Here is an 18800-nt window from a genome sequence, read left to right on the forward strand (position 1 = left end):
CAAAGCTACGCGAGACGTTCGACCCACCGACCTCGTGCCAAGGGTCGAACATTTCGAACCACCTACGCTGCTTGGGCAATTCGCCGCTTACACACCTTTGAAAGTCAACAAAGCCCGAGCATTGGAACTATGTGATGAACGACAACTCATTCGAAGACCTCGGAGTAGTGACAGAGGACCTCGTAACCCCAGGTCAGAAAGGAATTGCGGATTTCACAAGGATTGTGGTCATACTACCGATGAATGTCATCATTTGAATCAAGAAATAGAACGGATCATCCAGAGAGATCCAGAAATGAAAGCAATTCTAGCCACTCCAGGTGGTGAGCACCGACCCCCTAAGAGAACTCGGAGGAAAGTCGTCCTGAAATGAGAATGGCTCCGAATCAAAGGGAAAATTTTCAAAATGCTAACCCGAACATACGGAGGGCAGAACCTCGGGAACAACCACCCCCTCGAGGGGTAATTAATATGGTATCGGGTGGGCCTACAGACGGAGACTCCAATCGGGCCAGGAAAGCTAGCAGCAGAAGGTTGGAGAACATGGAGATTAGTAGCACTAGAACACGCTCAGGATCAATGATTACTTTTGGACCCGAGGACATGAAGGGAGTGGTCGATCCACATAATGATGCTTTGGTTATCCGAGCTATGATCGCCAATTACGAGGTTGCTCGTATCTTTGTGGACTCCGGAAGTTCTGTCAACGTTCTGTTTAAAGAAGCAATGGATCAGATGGACTTGGGTGACTACACGGTAGAGCCTATCTCCACAGCTTTGTTTGGATTCACGGGGCATGCAATACACCCCCTTAGAGTCGTTAATCTCCCTCTCTCTTTGGGGAGTGGGGATACTAGAAAGACCCGAATTATCAACTTTGTGATAGTTGATGTCCCTTCATCATACAATGTTATCATGGGGAGACCAGCCATGGCCGCTTTCATGGCAATCGCCTCGGCTCTGCACCAGAAAATCAAGTTCCCCGTCGGAAAAGCTGTAGGAGAGGTTAAGGGAGATCAGAAGACTTCTCGAAAATGTTATGTGGAAGAAGTAAGGGTTGAGCAGAAATCGGTTAAAATTGAACATCCAAGTTGACCTGAATCCAGGATATTCGATCAACTACATCTAATTGAAGAAGCATGGGAGATTACTTCGGAAGACGTGTTTGAATAGCTTATCCTAAATCCCCCATCCGAAGTCGTGAGGATAGCTCGGACCTTGGAAGAGCCCTTGAAAGAACAATTGGTCCAATGTTTGGGAGAAAAATAAAGATGTATTTGCTTGGTGTCCGTCCGAACTCCAAGGGGTTAGGAGGGAGGTGATGGAGCATAAGTTGAATGTCTTGAACGAATGCCGACCTGTGATACAGAAGATGAGACATTTCGGACCCAAAAAAGACGCTATCATCAAGGAACATGTGCAGGACTTATTAATAGCAGGACACATTCAAGAAATCTATCTCCCGACATGGTTATCTAATGTAGTCTTGGTTCCTAAGTCGGCTGGAAAATGGCGAATGTGTGTGGACTTCCGCGACTTAAACCGGGCCTGCCCTAAAGACTGTTATCCTCTCCCGAGGATAGATCAATTGGTCGATTACACGGCAGGACACAAGCTCCTTTGTTTCCTCGATGCATATCAAGGATATCACCAAATTCCCTTGGCGGAAATGGACGGAAGCAAGGTCAGTTTTATCACATCCGATGGGACATTCTGTTATGTAGTAATGTCATTTGGATTAAAAATGCTGGCGCTACCTATCAAAGGCTTATGGATAAGGTCTTCAAAAAAAAGATTGGGAAGAACGTTGAGATCTATGTGGATGATATATTGATCAAGTCCAAAGCCGTCGACCAGTTTGTGACGGATCTGGATGAAACCTTTCAGGCTCTGCGGGAGTACAGATTGAAGCTGAACCCTAGCAAGTGTGTGTTCGGGGTTCAGACGGGGAAGTTTTTGGGGTACATGGTGCAAACACTATCCTCTATGGGTTCTCCTCGAAACATCCAAGAAGTGCAGCAATTGATAGGAAGGATCGCCGCTCTAGCCCGATTCATATCTCGATCCGCAGATCGAAGTTTCCCATTCTTTAAGGTACTTCGGAAAACTAAAAATTTCGAATGGAATGATCAGAGTGAGAAAGCATTGCAGGAGCTGAAACTTATCTTAGGGAACTCCCTATCTTGAACAAGCCCGTCCTTGGAGAGGAGCTCTTCGTGTACTTGGCAGTCACTCCTCAGGCTGCAAGTTCGGTTCTAGTCAGAAGAGAGGATGCGATTCATCAGCCGGTCTATTTTGTGAGTCACGCTTTAAAGGGGGCAGAGCTCAATTATACTACTCAAGAAAATTTGGCCTTGGCCCTCGTCATCATGGCCAGAAAATTGAGGCCTTATTTCTTATCTCATCCTATCACTATCCTCACTAACAGCGTCCTGGGGAAGATTGTCTCACATCCAGATACCTCTGGAAGATTGATTAAGTGGGTTACCGAGCTCAGTGAATACGATATCAAGTTCGAGCCCAGAACTGCTATTAAAGCCCAGGCTCTTCTTGTCGAACAGGAAGTGGGGTCGGAATCGTGATGATATCTGTGAGGCCCGGGGCCGAAGAGGGCGGGGGGTGATCGCCGGTGCCATCAGTTGCACGGACAATGAGCGGCTCCTGGCAGGCTTCTAGGTGAAGGGAACATGAATGAACCGAACCCACACGGGAATGAGAGGGATTCCGAGACTGTTCAATGTAATGGACTGTACAGTTGAAGAGGGCTTAAAAGATTTGATTTGTACTACTCATATCACGAAGGTGCATCTTCTTTTCAGTAGCTCATCACATAAGAACTCCAAAATTAAGCGTGCTTGACTTGGGGCAATTTTGGGATGGGTGACCTCCTGGGAAGTTTCCCAGGGTGCGTGTGAGTGAGGACATAAGCACGCTGAAAAGACTCGTCGTGGTACAGTGAGGACAGTCGTCGAATCTGGGGCGTTACAAGTGGTATCAGAGCCGACCTCTCTTAGTACGGTGTGGTTCGGGGACGAACCAAGCGGAAGCTTGTGGGCATGTGAGGCCCGGGGCCGAAGAGGGCGGGGGATGATCGCCGGTGCCATCAGTTGCACGGACAATGAGCGGCTCCTGGCAGGCTTCTAGGTGAAGGGAACATGAATGAACCGAACCCACACGGGAATGAGAGGGATTCCGAGACTGTTCAATGTAATGGACTGTACAGTTGAAGAGGGCTTAAAAGATTTGATTTGTACTACTCATATCACGAAGGTGCATCTTCTTTTCGGTAGCTCATCACATAAGAACTCCAAAGTTAAGCGTGCTTGACTTGGGGCAATTTTGGGATGGGTGACCTCCTGGGAAGTTTCCCAGGGTGCGTGTGAGTGAGGACATAATTATGCACGCTGAAAAGACTCGTCGTGGTACAGTGAGGACAGTCGTCGAATCTGGGGCGTTACAATATCTCCTTGGGAGGAAGAGACCAAGGTGGCAGTGAGGCTGAACTTTCGAGCCTCCAATAACGAGGCCGAATACGAAGCACTTTTGATCGGGCTAAGGGCTACCCGAAGCATGGGTGTTACTCGGGCCGTCCTCTATTCTGATTCTCAATTGGTAATACAGCAAAGTAAGGGTAAGTTCGAAGTGAAAAATGAGAAAGTGGTCAGATACGCCCAAGCTATTGAAAAAGCTAAGGAGGACTTCTCAGAGTTAATCATGAAACAAATCTCTCGAACTGAGAACGAAGCGGCAGATAGGTTGGCCAAGATGGTCAGTTCTCTTGATCATCCCACGGAACCAGAGCTAGTCGGACAAGAGCTTGTCTCGCAAATTGATCATCTTCAAGCTGAGAAAGTAGATATGTTGGAAGAAGATTGGAGATACTAGATTCAGCAATACTTATGTCATGGGAAAGTCCCGGCTGAACCAAAAAGAGCTCGAGAAGTCAAGAGGAGAGCACTCCGCTTCTCGCTCCTGGATGGAATACTGTATAAGAGGTATTTTTCTAGACCTCTCTTGAAGTGTTTGGGTCCAGAAAAAGCTGATAATGTGCTTCGAGAAATCCACGAAGGATGTTGTGGTAATCACCTAGGGAGTATAGCTTTGGCTCGGAAGGCTTTGATGGCAGGCTTCTTCTGGCCAACCATGAAAAAATACGCGCTAATGATGGTGAGGTCCTGTTATAATTGTCAAAAGCATGCTAATTTACAATGCCAACCAGCCGAACTTATGAGGTCAGTTGTCTCCCCCTGCCCTTTCGATCAATGGGGCATAGACATTGTGGGACCATTACCCATAAGCACAGGTCAAAGGAAATTCTTATTAGTAGCAGTAGATTATTTCTCGAAATGGGCGGAGGCCGAACCGTTGACTAAAATCACTGAAGGAGAGATCTTAAAATTTTTATGGAAGAACCTGGTGTGTCGTTTTGGGATACCAAGGAGGCTTATATCTGACAATGGGAGACAATTTTGTGGCTCTAAAATTCGGGAATGGTGTAAGGAGTTGAAGATAGAGCAGATATTTACATAGGTGGCTTATCCCCAAAGCAATGGACAGGTCGAGGTCACTAACAGATCCATTGTGCACGCTCTTAAAACACGTCTGGACTCTGCTAAAGGGAAATGGGTAAAGGAATTACCTAGTGTATTGTGGGCTTACCGAACAACGGCTCGGATCGGAACTGGAGAAACACCATATAACTTAGTGTATGGTACTGAAGCTGTCCTGCCAGCAGAAATCGGACAAGAAAGTGCTCGGGTGATAGGATATGGACCAAATAACGATGAATGGAGGGCCATGGATTTGGACCTAGAAGAAGAAAAGAGAAATCGAGCAGCTGTTCGGATGGCTGCTTACCAGAAGAGGATGGCTCGAGCATATAACAAAATGGTGCGGCCCCGGTCGTTCGAAACAAGGGATCTGGTCATGAAGAGAATCCAGTTTCAGGGAGAGAGAGGGAAATTAGACCCGAAATATGAGGGACCCTACAAAGTTATTGGGAAAGCAGGAATTGCAGCTTACTATTTAGAAGATGCTGAGGGAAAGAAAACCAAGCGCCCGTGGAACGTCCAACACTTGAAGAAATATTATGCTTAGTCATAGTCTCAACCCATCATGTTAGTTTTGTCTTTTATTTTACGAAATTATGTCTTTATTATCAAAACCATGAATAAGATTGGACGTTGAAATATCATCTTTCTTAATCGAAATAAACCTATAAAAGTCCGACCTCGCGTTCGGCACGATTAAAAGTGTGATGACCTGATATTAATTACTCAATTATTTGGCAAGAATTGATATTAATTATTTTAAAGTGCGAAATTAAAATAATTAAGCTAAATAAATTTAATCGTGTGTTAAAAATGTGTATTAGAAAATATCGGAAGTATAAACGATATTAAAATACATGTCGGAATTAAATAGCACACGGGAGTTGAAATAAATTGGACCGGGTCACAGTCTAGCATTTTGAGCAAACATTTAATAATTGCAAATGCATATTAATATATTTGTGGGGTGTATATTTTTATGAGTTATTTTATAAAGAAACCCATTTCTCCCTTCACCATTCCCGTAAGTCTTCTCCTCAACCCTACCTCACGCCTCACCCTCTTCTCCAGCTACCTTCTTCGTGTCTTGTGGTTCAACCACCATAGCTGACAGTAATTTATCCAGCAACAATCAGCTGAAGCTCGTGCACCTTGTTCCTTGTTTGAATCGAAGAAGAGACGAGCTATTCCATTGTGCAGCGAGCTGCGTGTTTCTGCTGCAACATTTTTCCAGCCCCTTGCTTGCCTTCTTATTTGTTCCTTGGAGGATTGTAGAGGCCAATTCTGGCTTCATTTCAGTTTATAAGAAGCTTTGGAAGGTAATCCCTAATCCCAGAGTTGCAAATTTGTTCATGGGTTTCATTCTTAGCTACTGTGATATTTCGAGATTTTGGTGTCAAGTTTTTTTGGATATTTGGGTATGTTACGCGAAGAATATCGACTTGTGGTTCAAATAAAACTTGTAGAACGTTGTATTAGCTTTCTACAGCCACTAGAAAATCGTAATTACAATAAGAAACGGATTTAATATGATTTTTCTACCATAATGTGTCAAAAACCGAACTCTGTACTGATGCGTGCAGAAGACATTCTGTAATTCGAGATTGTGACCTGTTTTCAGTCGGATTCTGGACTTGTGATCTAAATGAAAGTTGTAGAGCTATGTTTTGTCTTCGAAACGATAGTTAACCCGTTAAATTCCATTAAGAATTGAGGGGGTTATGCTCATTTTACCGAAACTGCTCAGTCTGGGAATTCAGTCCGCGAGTTGGTGAGTAACAGCATGTTCTTGCTTAATTCTGGAATTATCTACTAAGATTTTGGGAATGATTTCTTCTAGGAAAACTTAAATATTTGAGTTTTCTTTCATTTACAATTGGCGGATTTTGAATTGGGTCAATAATGAATTAGATATGAATTTTATGCTACAAGGTGTCGAACCAGAATCTGTACAGATTTATTGTTTTCAAAGTTTCTTGTTTTTGGTGTTTATCAGCATCCAGATGACCGATTTTTGTGTCGGTATCTTCTGATGAAATGTGGGATTTTGAGTTAGGATTTCAGCCATATATGATAAGTGTAATTCGGTTAGGTTTTGATTGAGTTATGACCTTAAAATCGATCCTGGGTACAAGCTGGAATTTGTAAATTGTAATTGGATAAGAGTTGAGTATTTAATTGATGAAAATAAATTAATTGCCACAGGTTTTGATAACCAGGAAGCGCCGAGGTCTTCGTAATTATTGTGGTAATTTAATTTGAAGGTTAAGGTACGGATTGATCGATTTCTTACAGCGTCTATGTCGACGTGTAATTTAATGTGAATTATGTGATTATGTGCTCTTTGTGGAATTTGGATGCAAATTTAAGATTATTCCTCGTTTTCTTAAAATAAAACATGATTTTCAAATATATTGGAATAATCTATGGATTGATATACATTGTTGAGCACACATTCATATTGAGCCCTTCAGTTATTGATACCCGTTGATATTCGATTGAGATTCGTATATGATATTATATTGTGTCTTGTGGATTTTGGGCACCTTGACTCGGTCTGGCTTAGGTAGTTGCTGGATCAAGTGTGAAGCCATATCTCCAGACACTGTCCGCTGAGTCGTGGAGAGGTCCGCTGAGTCGTGGATCAGCTCGAGCATATATTATGATTGTTGATATCGATCCTTTGACTCCTGATATCCAGAAATCTTGCACCCGTACATGCATTGCATTGATTTCATTACATGTCATTTATATATGCTGTAATTTATTTGATCTTTGTACTGGGGTTTGACCCCTGTCCTTTGGGACTGCTATGGTTTGTTCTGTGTTTCCATAGCAGGTCATGCAGGTGGTTTGTCTTCGGCTGCTCAGGATGAAGCACCGAGGGGCGCTAGAGCTCTTTGAGTTTTGAGCTCAAGCCTTTATTGTTTTTCTCTGTGAGTTCAGTCATCCTGTCCCTAGATATTATATTTATGTATTATGGAGTCTATGTATTACCTGGGTATGCCCCGAGTAGTTGTATATTGTGTTTGTGGAGGATCGTTGTTGTGATTGTGCCTGGTTGGCATTGTTTCGTATTGGATGTTTGTTGAGAGTTTTGATTTAGTCGTTTTGGTTATTTTATATTTTTCTGGTATGTCCTATTTACGGGGAGGTAATGCCGAAATTTCTATTGGGCCAAAAAGCAAAATTTTAACTCGTTTTCGCTGTTTATAATAATTAATCCTGATTGTGTGTTAATAAAATATTAATCAAGAACAAGGCTCTCACAGTTTGGTATCAGAGCGTAGACTGGGATACGCTCATATAGAGTTAGTACACTCGAGTCTAGGCACAAATAAATTGTGCGCATGTGATTGATTATTTGGAATTACTTGCTTTTGCCTGGTTTGAATTGCATGTTAGTATTTTAGAGAAACATGTTTTGGCATTAGTAGGTAATGGATTCTTGAGCATTTTGGCATTTCCTTTTCGGTGCTTTGAATTATTTTGAAGTTGATGAATATTTTGGGAATTAACTTTGGTTTTGTAGAATGGCACCGAGAGGTAGGAAAGGTAAAGAAGTGGTTCAAGAGTCTGGTGCTCAGAATATGGATGGTATTGATGTGAATGCTCGAGGTAGATGTGGTCGACCTACTGGTGAAGTAGTACAGAATGTGAATGTGGAAGTTGATTAGATAACCCGTAGAGTGAATGATATGGAATTGGTGGTATCGAGATTTCAGAATCTGAATCTTCCTATCTTTGATGGCTCCGAAGGTAATGAAAAAGCTGAAAGTTGGTTAAGGGCCATGAATAATTTGTTTGATTTGGTGGAATATGATTCCAACCGAAGAGTAAAATTAGTAGTTCTTCAGCTGAGGGACAATGCTGAACGTTGGTGGGAGGCTACTGCCAGGGCTTTGCGTGATGCTGGCACGGTTATTACTTGGGATGTTTTCAGTACTCAGTTCAGACAAGAGTATTCTCCGCCTTCTTATTATGCTGCCAAATCATCTGCATTTCATAAATTGGTTCAGGGTAATTTACCAGTTGCGGAATATGCTCCGACAATTATCATCTTTATTGACTTACGTGCCGCATATCGCCGGTAATGATGGGGCAAAAATGGAGAAATTTCGGGAAGGATTGGGTTCTCATTTATATTCCTTGGTTCTGGCTAGTAATCCGGTTAGCTATGCCGATGCAGTCAACAAGGCAATAAGATTAGAAGCAGGATTTCAAAGAAATAATCAGCAGCAGACTTTACAGATACCCAGTGGAGGTATGAAATTAACAATGGGTACATCATCTTATGTACCTCAGCAGCCTTTCCAGTAGCAGCAGTTCTTCCAACACCAAAAACCTCAAAGGTTTAAGCCCAGAGGAAAGAACTTCAAGAAGAAAGGTCAGTCGAGTTCATCTAGCTCAAGTGGATCTAAAAGTGTATCGAGGACGCCTTTTTCAGGGAATCAGTATTCAGTGGTGTATTGTGAGCGTTGTGGAGGTAGACATCATACATCTCAGTGTGGTGGTGTACGTGGGACATGTCATAATTGCGGTCAGAAAGGACACTTTGCTAGATCTTGTCCAAACCGTACTCAAGGGCAGATGAGACCACAACCGTTTCCTCAGAACAGAGGTGGTTTTTCGGGTGGCTCGTCTCAGAGACCCTTTACTCCTGCGCAGTCTTTTCAACAGTCCAATTATCCACAGGTTCGGGGTAATGCACCTCAATCATTCCCAGGTCCACAACAGGCTAGAGTGTATGCTTTGACAGAGGATCAAGCCAGAGAGGCTCCAGGTGGTGTAATCGCAGGTACTTGTTTAATTAATGGTTACACTGCACGAGTTTTATTTGATACAGGAGCATCTCACTCTTTCCTCACATCCAATTTTGTTGATGAATATGACTTTGTGACTACATCATTGCATGAGTTTGCATCTGTGTCCACTCCAGCCGGTAAAGTGATTTTATCAGGGCAGATTGTGTTGAACTGTGTATTTCATTTCGGTGACAGTATTATGATTTCTAATTTGATTGTGTTACCGATGTATGACTTTGATTGTATCATTGGTGTGGATACCTTGACAAATTATCGAGCTACTGTAGACTGTTTTCATGGTGTAGTACGTTTTCGACCTCATTTTGGTGACAAATGGAATTTTTATGGTCGAGGATCGCAAGCTAAAATACCTTTAGTTTCAGCGATGGAAATGTTTAAGCTATTATCCTTAGGAAATGAGGGGTATATGATTTATGCTGTGGATGCTTTAAAGGAAGAGCCGAGATTGTCTGATATACCGGTGGTGAAAGAATTTTCTGATGTCTTTCTGGAGGAGATACCATGTTTTCCACCGCAGAGAGAGCTTGATTTTAGCATTGAATTGATGCCAGGAACTGCTCCAATTTCAAAAGCTTCGTATAGAATGGCACCTGCAGAACTTAAAGAGTTGAAAGAGCAATTGCAGGATTTACTGGAAAAAGGGTACATACGACCTAGTATGTCACCTTGGGGAGCCCCTGTTTTGTTTGTTAAAAAGAAAGATGGTTTCATGAGAATGTGCATTGATTATAGGCAATTGAATCGGGTCACCGTCAAGAATAAATACCATTTGCCTAGAATCGATGACTTGTTTGATCAATTACATGGAACTTCAGTATATTCGAAAATTGATCTTCGATCAGGATACCATCAACTTCGAGTTAGAGAAGAAGATGTTCCTAAGACAGCTTTTAGAACCAGATATGGGCATTATGAATTTTTGGTTATGCCATTTGGGTTGACTAATGCACCAGCAGTATTTATGGATTTAATGAACCGAGTGTTCAGGAATTTTCTGGACAACTTTGTTATTGTTTTTATTGATGATATACTGGTGTATTCGAAGTCAAGAAAGGAACATAGAGAACATTTGAGATTAGTTCTTCAAACACTTCGTGATGCTCAGTTGTATGCTAAATTGTCAAAGTGTGAATTCTGGTTGGATCAAATCATATTTTTGGGTCATGTGATATCAGCCAAAGGAATATCCGTCGATCCAAGTAAAATTGAAGCGGTCTTGAATTGGACTAGACCAACCAATGTACCAGAGGTTCGAAGTTTTATGGGATTGGCCGGGTATTACAGACGATTCATTGAAGGGTTTTCTCAGATTTCCTAACCTATCACCCAACTGACCAAGAAGGATGCAAGATTTATTTGGTCAGAAGAGTGTGAGCAGAGTTTTCTGAAACTGAAAGAGAAATTGACGACAGCACCGGTGTTGGCGTTGCCGTCTGGATCAGGTGGATTTGTGGTTTGTACAGATGCATCAGCTAAAGGATTGGGATGTATATTGATGCAACATGGAAAGGTTATTGCCTATGCTTCGAGGCAACTAAAGATACATGAATTCCGATATCCAGTTCATGATCTTGAACTTGCAGCCATTGTTTTTGCCTTGAAAATTTGGCGACACTATCTATATGGTGAACAGTTTATTATTTACTCAGATCATAAGAGTTTGAAATATCTGTTTACTCAGTCAGAGCTGAATATGAGGCAGAGACGTTGGTTAGATCTATTGAAAGATTTTGACTGTGAAATACAGTATCAACTAGGGAAGATGAATCAGGTTGCAGATGCATTAAGCCGGAAGTATCAGGATGGCATGTTAGCATCCATTCATATTTGGCAGAATCATGATGAATTGTGTACTTCTGGATGGAATCTTCAGCCACAAGATAATTATTTTATTGTTTCTGCATTGCAGTTTGAGCCACAGATTATTGCTGAAATTAAAAAGGCTCAAAAGACAGATCCAAAAGTTCAGAAATCAAAAGATTTGGTTTTGTCTGGTAATCCAGATAAGTATAATGTCTCATCAGATGGTTGTTTGCGAATGAATAACATATTAGTGGTACCAAATGTTGCAGAATTGAGAGAAGCATTGCTTCAAGAGGCGCATTGTAGTCGCCATAGTGTTCATCCTGGTAATCGTAGGATGTACCAGATATTGAGACCTTATTTCTGGTGGGATGCGATGAAGAAAGACATTTCTGAATTTGTAGCAAGATGTTTGACATGCCAACAGGTGAAAGCTGAGAGAATGAAACCTGGAGGTATGTTACAGAGTTTAGAAATACCGCAATGGAACTGTGAACATATTGCAATGGACTTTGTAACTCACTTACCCAGGTCTATCAGAGGTTGAGATGCTATCTGGGTTATAGTTGATAGATTGTCCAAGTCAGCACATTTCATTCCATATGATCGTACCTATCCTTACAAGAAAATGGCAAGGTTATATTTGGATAATGTGGTTCGGTTGCATGGAGTTCCAGTGTCTATTGTGTCTGATAGAGATCCAAGATTTGCATCTAAGTTTTGGAGCAGTCTTCAGAATGCTTTGGGAACTAAGTTGGCTATGAGCACAGCTTATCATCCCCAAACTGATGGTCAGACAGAAAGAACCATTCAGACTTTGGAAGATATGCTTCGGTCAGTAGTTATGGATTTCGGAGGTAATTGGCAAGAATCTCTATCATTGGTAGAATTCTCATACAACAACAGTTTCCAAACGACTATTGGAATGACACCATTTGAAGCTTTGTATGGTAGAAGGTGTCGATCGTCGATATGTTGGAATGAGATTGGAGAAAAACCATTGGCACAACCTCAATTTGTTGAAGAGATGAATGAAAAGATTGATTTGATCAGAAAAAGAATGAAAGCATCTCAGGATCGTCAAGCTAGCTATGCAAATAAAAGGCGTAGACCTTTGGAATTTCAAGTCGGTGATCAAGTTTTTCTAAAGGTGTCACCATTTCGCGGCACAATGAGATTTGGGAAAAAGGGAAAGTTAGCTCCACGTTATATTGGACCATATACTATCATTGAGAGGATCGGTTTGTTGGCTTATAGATTGAACTTGCCGCAGAGTTTGTCTGCTATACATGATGTGTTTCATGTATCTATGCTGCGGAAGTATGAGCCAGATCCATCTCATATTCTGAGACACGAGAATGTGGAGTTAGATAGTTCTCTTAGCTATGTTGAGTATCCTTTGCAAATTCTTGATCGCAAAGAAAAGCAGCTTCATAATAAGACGATTCCTCTAGTCATGGTGCAGTGGAGTAAACATGGGACAGAAGAGGCAACATGGGAGCTCGAGGCTAGAATGCGTCAAGAATGGCCTCATTTGTTTGAGAATGTAACAAATTACTCCATGTACTCTGAGTTTCCTATGTACTAGCAGTAATGTAAATTTGAATTCCTTTTATCTTATTTGTATTGAATGTTCTGATTTCGAGGGCGAAATCTTTGTTAGAGGGGGAGAATGTGATGACCTGATATTAATTACTCAATTATTTGGCAAGAATTGATATTAATTACTTTAAAGTGCGAAATTAAAATAATTAAGCTAAATAAATTTAATCGTGTGTTAAAAATGTGTATTAGAAAATATCGGAAGTATAAACGATATTAAAATACATGTCGGAATTAAATAGCACACGGGAGTTGAAATAAATTGGACCGGGTCACAGTCTAGCATTTTGAGCAAACATTTAATAATTGCAAATGCATATTAATATATTTGTGGGGTGTATATTTTTATGGGTTATTTTATAAAGAAACCCATTTCCCCTTCACCATTCCCGTAAGTCTTCTCCTCAACCCTACCTCACGCCTCACCCTCTTCTCCAGCTACCTTCTTCGTGTCTTGTGGTTCAACCACCATAGCTGACAGTAATTTATCCAGCAACAGTCAGCTGAAGCTCGTGCACCTTGTTCCTTGTTTGAATCGAAGAAGAGACGAGCTCTTCCATTGTGCAGCGAGCTGCGTGTTGCTGCTGCAACATTTTTCCAGCCCCTTGCTTGCCTTTTATTTGTTCCTTGGAGGATTGTAGAGGCCAATTCTTGCTTCATTTCAGTTTATAGGAAGCTTTGGAAGGTAATCCCTAAGCCTAGAGTTGCAAATTTGTTCATGGGTTTCATTCTTAGCTACTGTGATATTTCGAGATTTTGGTGTCTAGTTTTTTTGGATATTTGGGTATGTTACACGAAGAATATCGACTTGTGGTTCAAATAAAACTTGTAGAACGTTGTGTTAGCTTTCTACAGCCACTGGAAAATCGTAATTACAATAAGAAACGGATTTGATATGATTTTTCTACCATAATGTGTCAAAAACCGAACTCTGTACTGATGCGTGCAGAAGACATTCTGTAATTCGAGTTTGTGACCTGTTTTCACTCGGATTCTGGACTTGTGATCTCAATGAAAGTTGTAGAGATATGTCTTGTCTTCAAAACGATAATTGACCCGTTAAATTCCATTAAGAATTGAGGGAGTTATGCTCATTTTACCGAAACTGCTCAGTCTGGGAATTCAGTCCGCGAGTTGGTGAGTAACAGCATGTTCTTGCTTAATTCTGGAATTATCTACTAAGATTTTGGGAATGATTTCTTCTAAGAAAACTTAAATATTTGAGTTTTCTTTCATTTACAATTGGCGGATTTTGAATTGGGTCAATAATGAATTAGATATGAATTTTATGCTACAAGGTGTCGAACAAGAATCTGTACAGATTTATTGTTTTCAAAGTTTCTTGTTTTTGGTGTTTATCAGCATCTAGATGACCGATTTTTGTGTCGGTATCTTCTAATGAAATGTGGGATTTTGAGTTAGGATTTCATCCATATATGATAAGTGTAATTCGGTTAGGTTTTGATTGAGTTATGACCTTAAAATCGATCCTAGGTACAAGCTGGAATTTGTAAATTGTAATTGGATAAGAGTTGAGTATTTAATTGATGAAAATAAATTAATTGCCACAGGTTTTGATAACCAGGAAGCGCCGAGGTCTTCGTAATTATTGTGGTAATTTAATTTGAAGGTTAAGGTACGGATTGATCGATTTCTTACAGCGTCTATGTCGACGTGTAATTTAATTGATGTGAGTTAATTGATTTTATGTGAATTATGTGATTATGTGCTCTTTGTGGAATTTGGATGCAAATTTAAGATTATTCCTCGTTTTCTTAAAATAAAACATGATTTTCAAATATATTGGAATAATCTATGGATTGATATACATTGTTGAGCACACATTCATATTGAGCCCTTCAGTTATTGATACTCGTTGATATTCGATTGAGATCTGTATATGATATTATATTGTGTCTTGTGGATTTTGGGCACCTTGACTCGGTCCGGCTTAGGTAGTTGCTGGCATCAAGTGTGAAGCCATATCCCCAGACACTGTCCGGTGAGTCGTGGACAGGTCCGCTGAGTCGTGGACCAGCTCGAGCATATATTATGATTGTTGATATCGATCCTTTAACTCATGATATCCAGACATCTTGCACCCGTACATGCATTGCATTGATTTCATTACATGTCATTTATATATGTTGTAATTTATTTGATCTTCGTACTGGGGTTTGACCCCTGTCCTTTGGAACTGCTGTGGTTTGTTCTGTGTTTCCATAGCAGGTCATGCAGGTGGTTTGTCTTCGGCTGCTCAGGATGAAGCACCGAGGGGCGCTAGAGCTCTTTGAGTTTTGAGCTCAAGCCTTTATTGTTTTTCTCTGTGAGTTCATTCATCGAGTCCCTAGATATTATATTTATGTATTATGGAGTCTATGTATTACCGGGGTATGCCCCGAGTAGTTGTATATTGTGTTTGTGGATGATCGTTGTTGTGATTGTGCCTGGTTGGCATTGTTTCGTATTGATGTTTGTTGAGAGTTTTGATTTAGTCGTTTTGGTTATTTTATATTTTTCCGGTATGTCCTATTTACGGGGAGGTAATGCCGAAATTTCTATTGGGCCAAAAAGCAAAATTTTAACTCGTTTTCGTTGTTTATACTAATTAATCCTGATTGTGTGTTAATAAAATATTAATCAGGTACAAGGCCCTCACAAAAAGTCCGACCTCGCGCTCAGCAATAAAAAGAAAGTCCGACCTCGACTTCGGCACGATTAAAAGTTCGACCTCGCGCTCGGCAATAAAAAAAAAGTCCGACCTCGCGTCCGACACGATTAAAAGCCCGACCTCACGCTCGGCAATAAAAAGAAAGTCCGACCTGAAAGTCCGACCTCGCGTTCGGCACGATTAAAAGCCCGACCTCGCGCTCGGCAATAAAAAGAAAGTTCAACCTCGCGTTCGGCACGATTAAAAGCCCAGCCTCACGCTCGGCAATAAAATGAAAGTCCGACCTCGCGCTCGGCATGATTTAAAGCCCGGCTTCGAGCTCGAAAACAAGAGAAAAATTCGATATCACATTCGACAATGAGATATAAAGGAAACCGAAACATTTACTTAGTCACTTAAAATTAAAGACATAGTTTCAAACATTGGGAAACCTGACGAAAAAGACATAGAACACGAGGAATACAAATGTATTGAGCAAGTAGAGCTTGAGAAAAAAAAGGCGTTGTTCGGCGGGCCCCCTCACTTCCTCCCGGATGTCTGGGCCTTCATTCTCTGTTGCCCATCCCTTCCTCCTCAAGCATGTCTTCAAAGGCTTTAAACACATCGAGGAAGGAAAAAGGGTGTTTGGATTCGGAATACCCGTGGGCCCGTATTTGAGCAATACTTCCATTAAACCCATGCTCGAAGTACGAAGTGGCTTTGTCCGAGCACAGTGAATCAAATTCCGAAGAGTGGATGAACTCTTCCTTCTTCTGAAGCCACATGACCTCGGCTTCATGGTCTTTTTTCCGTAGTTGTTCCTCGAATTGAAGTGCCTTCTGCTCAGCCCAAGCGGCTTTGTCCTCCAAGACTTGTGCATGAGCTCGGGCAGCTTCGAGTTCGGCTAGGAAAGCCACCTTCTCTGCCTCACTTTTTGTGTGGAGATCCTCCATCCGCTTCATCAGTTCCCCATGTCGACCGAGGACGTCATTCATTGATTTTTGGGAGGAACTAGCCATCTCCCGAGCTCCACATATCCGACCAGTGACTTCGCCTCCCCAAACCAGAGCCTGCGAAATGAAGGCACACATAAAAAAAAAAAAAAACTAGTGATGCGAAAGAAACAAAACTAGTTACCTGCATAAAGTTAAGAGACATAGCCTCTGTGGCTTGAAGGTCGGTGGCAGCCTTCACCACGGCAAGATCTTCAGAGGAGACCAGGTGCCGAACAAAATTTAGGGCGTCCGGTCCGGAAGGATGGGCTATGAAGGAGGTCCCATGGTCGAGAGGTGCCTCCAGCTCAACCTCTTCGGAATCATGGTGGTCACGAACGGGGGAAGGACTATGTATCCTCTTCCCAGAGCCTTGGGGGGTCGGGAACGAGGCAGTGGTGCTGAGAGTCTTCTTCATTGGCTGCCCATCAGACTCCACGGGAACTTTCTTTTGTTTCCCTTTGGCCTCAGCAGTGGAGGATTTTGAAGAGGCTCCTATCTCAGCTTTCCTCCTCTTCATGTTTTGGAGCATTTTCCGACTTCATGATCCTTTCGTCTGTAAAAATAAAATAAAAAAAAAGAAGAAAATGAAGATGTTGGGGAAGGAGAGACATAAGAAGCAGAAGAAACATGGAGTCAGCATAATATGGGTTTTCGATGGAAAAGTAGAAAGGTTGAGGAAAATATACCTATGTCCCCCTCCACTTCGACTCCTTTTTGCAGAACCTAAATTCACAAAGAAGATCATCCTGGACCAGGCTCTTGACGTCAAAACATCTTTCCAAGATACTAGCGAGGAAGCGGGTCAGGTCGATGGCACGCCTAGGTGCGGGGGGATCTCTAAGGGTTAAATGCTCGGCCCAAGCCATATCGCAGTGCCAAGGAAGAGGCTCGGACTCCACATAAAAATATCTGTTCATACAACCTTTGTGAGATGAAGGGTTCCCGTCCCAGAAAATCACACCCGGGCCGGGGTGATAGGTAAAACCAACCAATTTCTTTTCTTTTGATTTTCACAAAGCGATCTAAGAGGGCTACGGAGAGGGGTATATCGAAATACCTAAGCAATATTCCTAAAGCCAGAAGCGTGCTAAAGGAATTGGGAGCTAATTGAATAGGGCATATAAGATAGTGATCACAAAGGCACTGAATTATCCTTGGGATAGGAAATCGAAGACCCATCTCCAGTTGGTCCAAGTAAAATGTGCAATATCCGTCGGGAGGGAGATGAGCCCTATCTGTAATCTCAGGGATCTGAATATCAATATCCGAAGATAATCCCGATAACTCTCTAATCCTAGAGACATCATCGTACCCTAGGACCGAAGCCTTAATTTCGTACCAGGGAAGCTCCACCGAAGTCCTCGAAGGGGAGGGGGAAGAAGTGCCTATAGCTTTTCATCCATGCCTTAACCAAAGTATTGCAATTAACACAGGAAGAAGAACTTACCAAAGTGGTCAAGAAGAACAGAGTTGGGAGCGAGACGTTACCGAACTCAAGACAGTTGGCCGAACCGAGAACGTCGAAAGGGCGGGAGACACTTTGTAACTTGGGAGAGAAATTGAGAGAATGGTGAGATTTTAGAATGAAGGGAAGGCCATATTTATAAGAAGGTCAGATGAAGGAGAACCGTCGATTAAATCAAGAATAGACGACTAGGATCATGCATGTTCAAAGGTCTCATGATCCGTACCATCGTCTGATCCTAGCCAACCAAAATCTTGCAAATAACTTGAACGGTCTAGATCTTCTCGCAACCAATTTTGAACTCAAGGGCTTAAAGCTCAATCATAACAATTTACTGGTCTAAAATTCAATACTTCTTTTAGACCACAAGGGGGGTTACTACTGATGCCCCAAATATTCAACCGCGCTTGAGTCCTATTTCATCCCGAGGACCTTAAACGTAACCCATCGGGCACGACTCGTCTGAATTCGGTACCATCTCTAAACGAGCTCAGCCGTTCTTCTCTAACACATCGGTCGAGCACCAAGCTCGGCCGAACCCCTGATGGCCGAGCCCTGGTGCTCGGCCAAGTCTTGGACTGAGCTTGGCCGAGCACCAGGGTAGGGCTCGGCCGAGCCCTGGTGCTCTGCCACGCCCGAGGTAGGGCTCGGCCGAGCCCTAGTGGCCGAGCCCTGGTAGCCGAGCCCTGAACACAGTTCAGCTGAACCACAGGTATCCGAGTCCAACCAGCGTCCGAAGCAGGGTTCTGTCAAGCACAGGTGCTCGTGACATGAATCTCAGGCTCAAGTGTCCTGTTCCTATCCTAAGAACTTTGTCACATGTCAAAAGCGTGAATAATCTGTAAATATGCTAGAATCTCGCCGTTTGATTAGATGTGACAAGAAATCCGGCCCGAACTTGCAGTGATT

The 18800-nt window shown here is 42.2% G+C and overlaps 1 protein-coding gene across 1 annotated transcript; it reads left to right on the forward strand.

The window, feature by feature from the left end:
* Positions 1-375: 375 nt before the first annotated feature.
* LOC142544279 (uncharacterized) lies at positions 376-1095 on the forward strand. The gene has a single exon (XM_075651340.1). It carries the CDS (start codon positions 376-378, stop codon positions 1093-1095), a length of 720 nt encoding a protein of 239 aa, XP_075507455.1.
* The last annotated feature ends 17705 nt before the right edge of the window (positions 1096-18800 follow it).

The sequence above is a fragment of the Primulina tabacum genome, chromosome 5 (genome assembly GCF_025594145.1).
Source record: "Primulina tabacum isolate GXHZ01 chromosome 5, ASM2559414v2, whole genome shotgun sequence".
Taxonomy (NCBI): domain Eukaryota; kingdom Viridiplantae; phylum Streptophyta; class Magnoliopsida; order Lamiales; family Gesneriaceae; genus Primulina; species Primulina tabacum.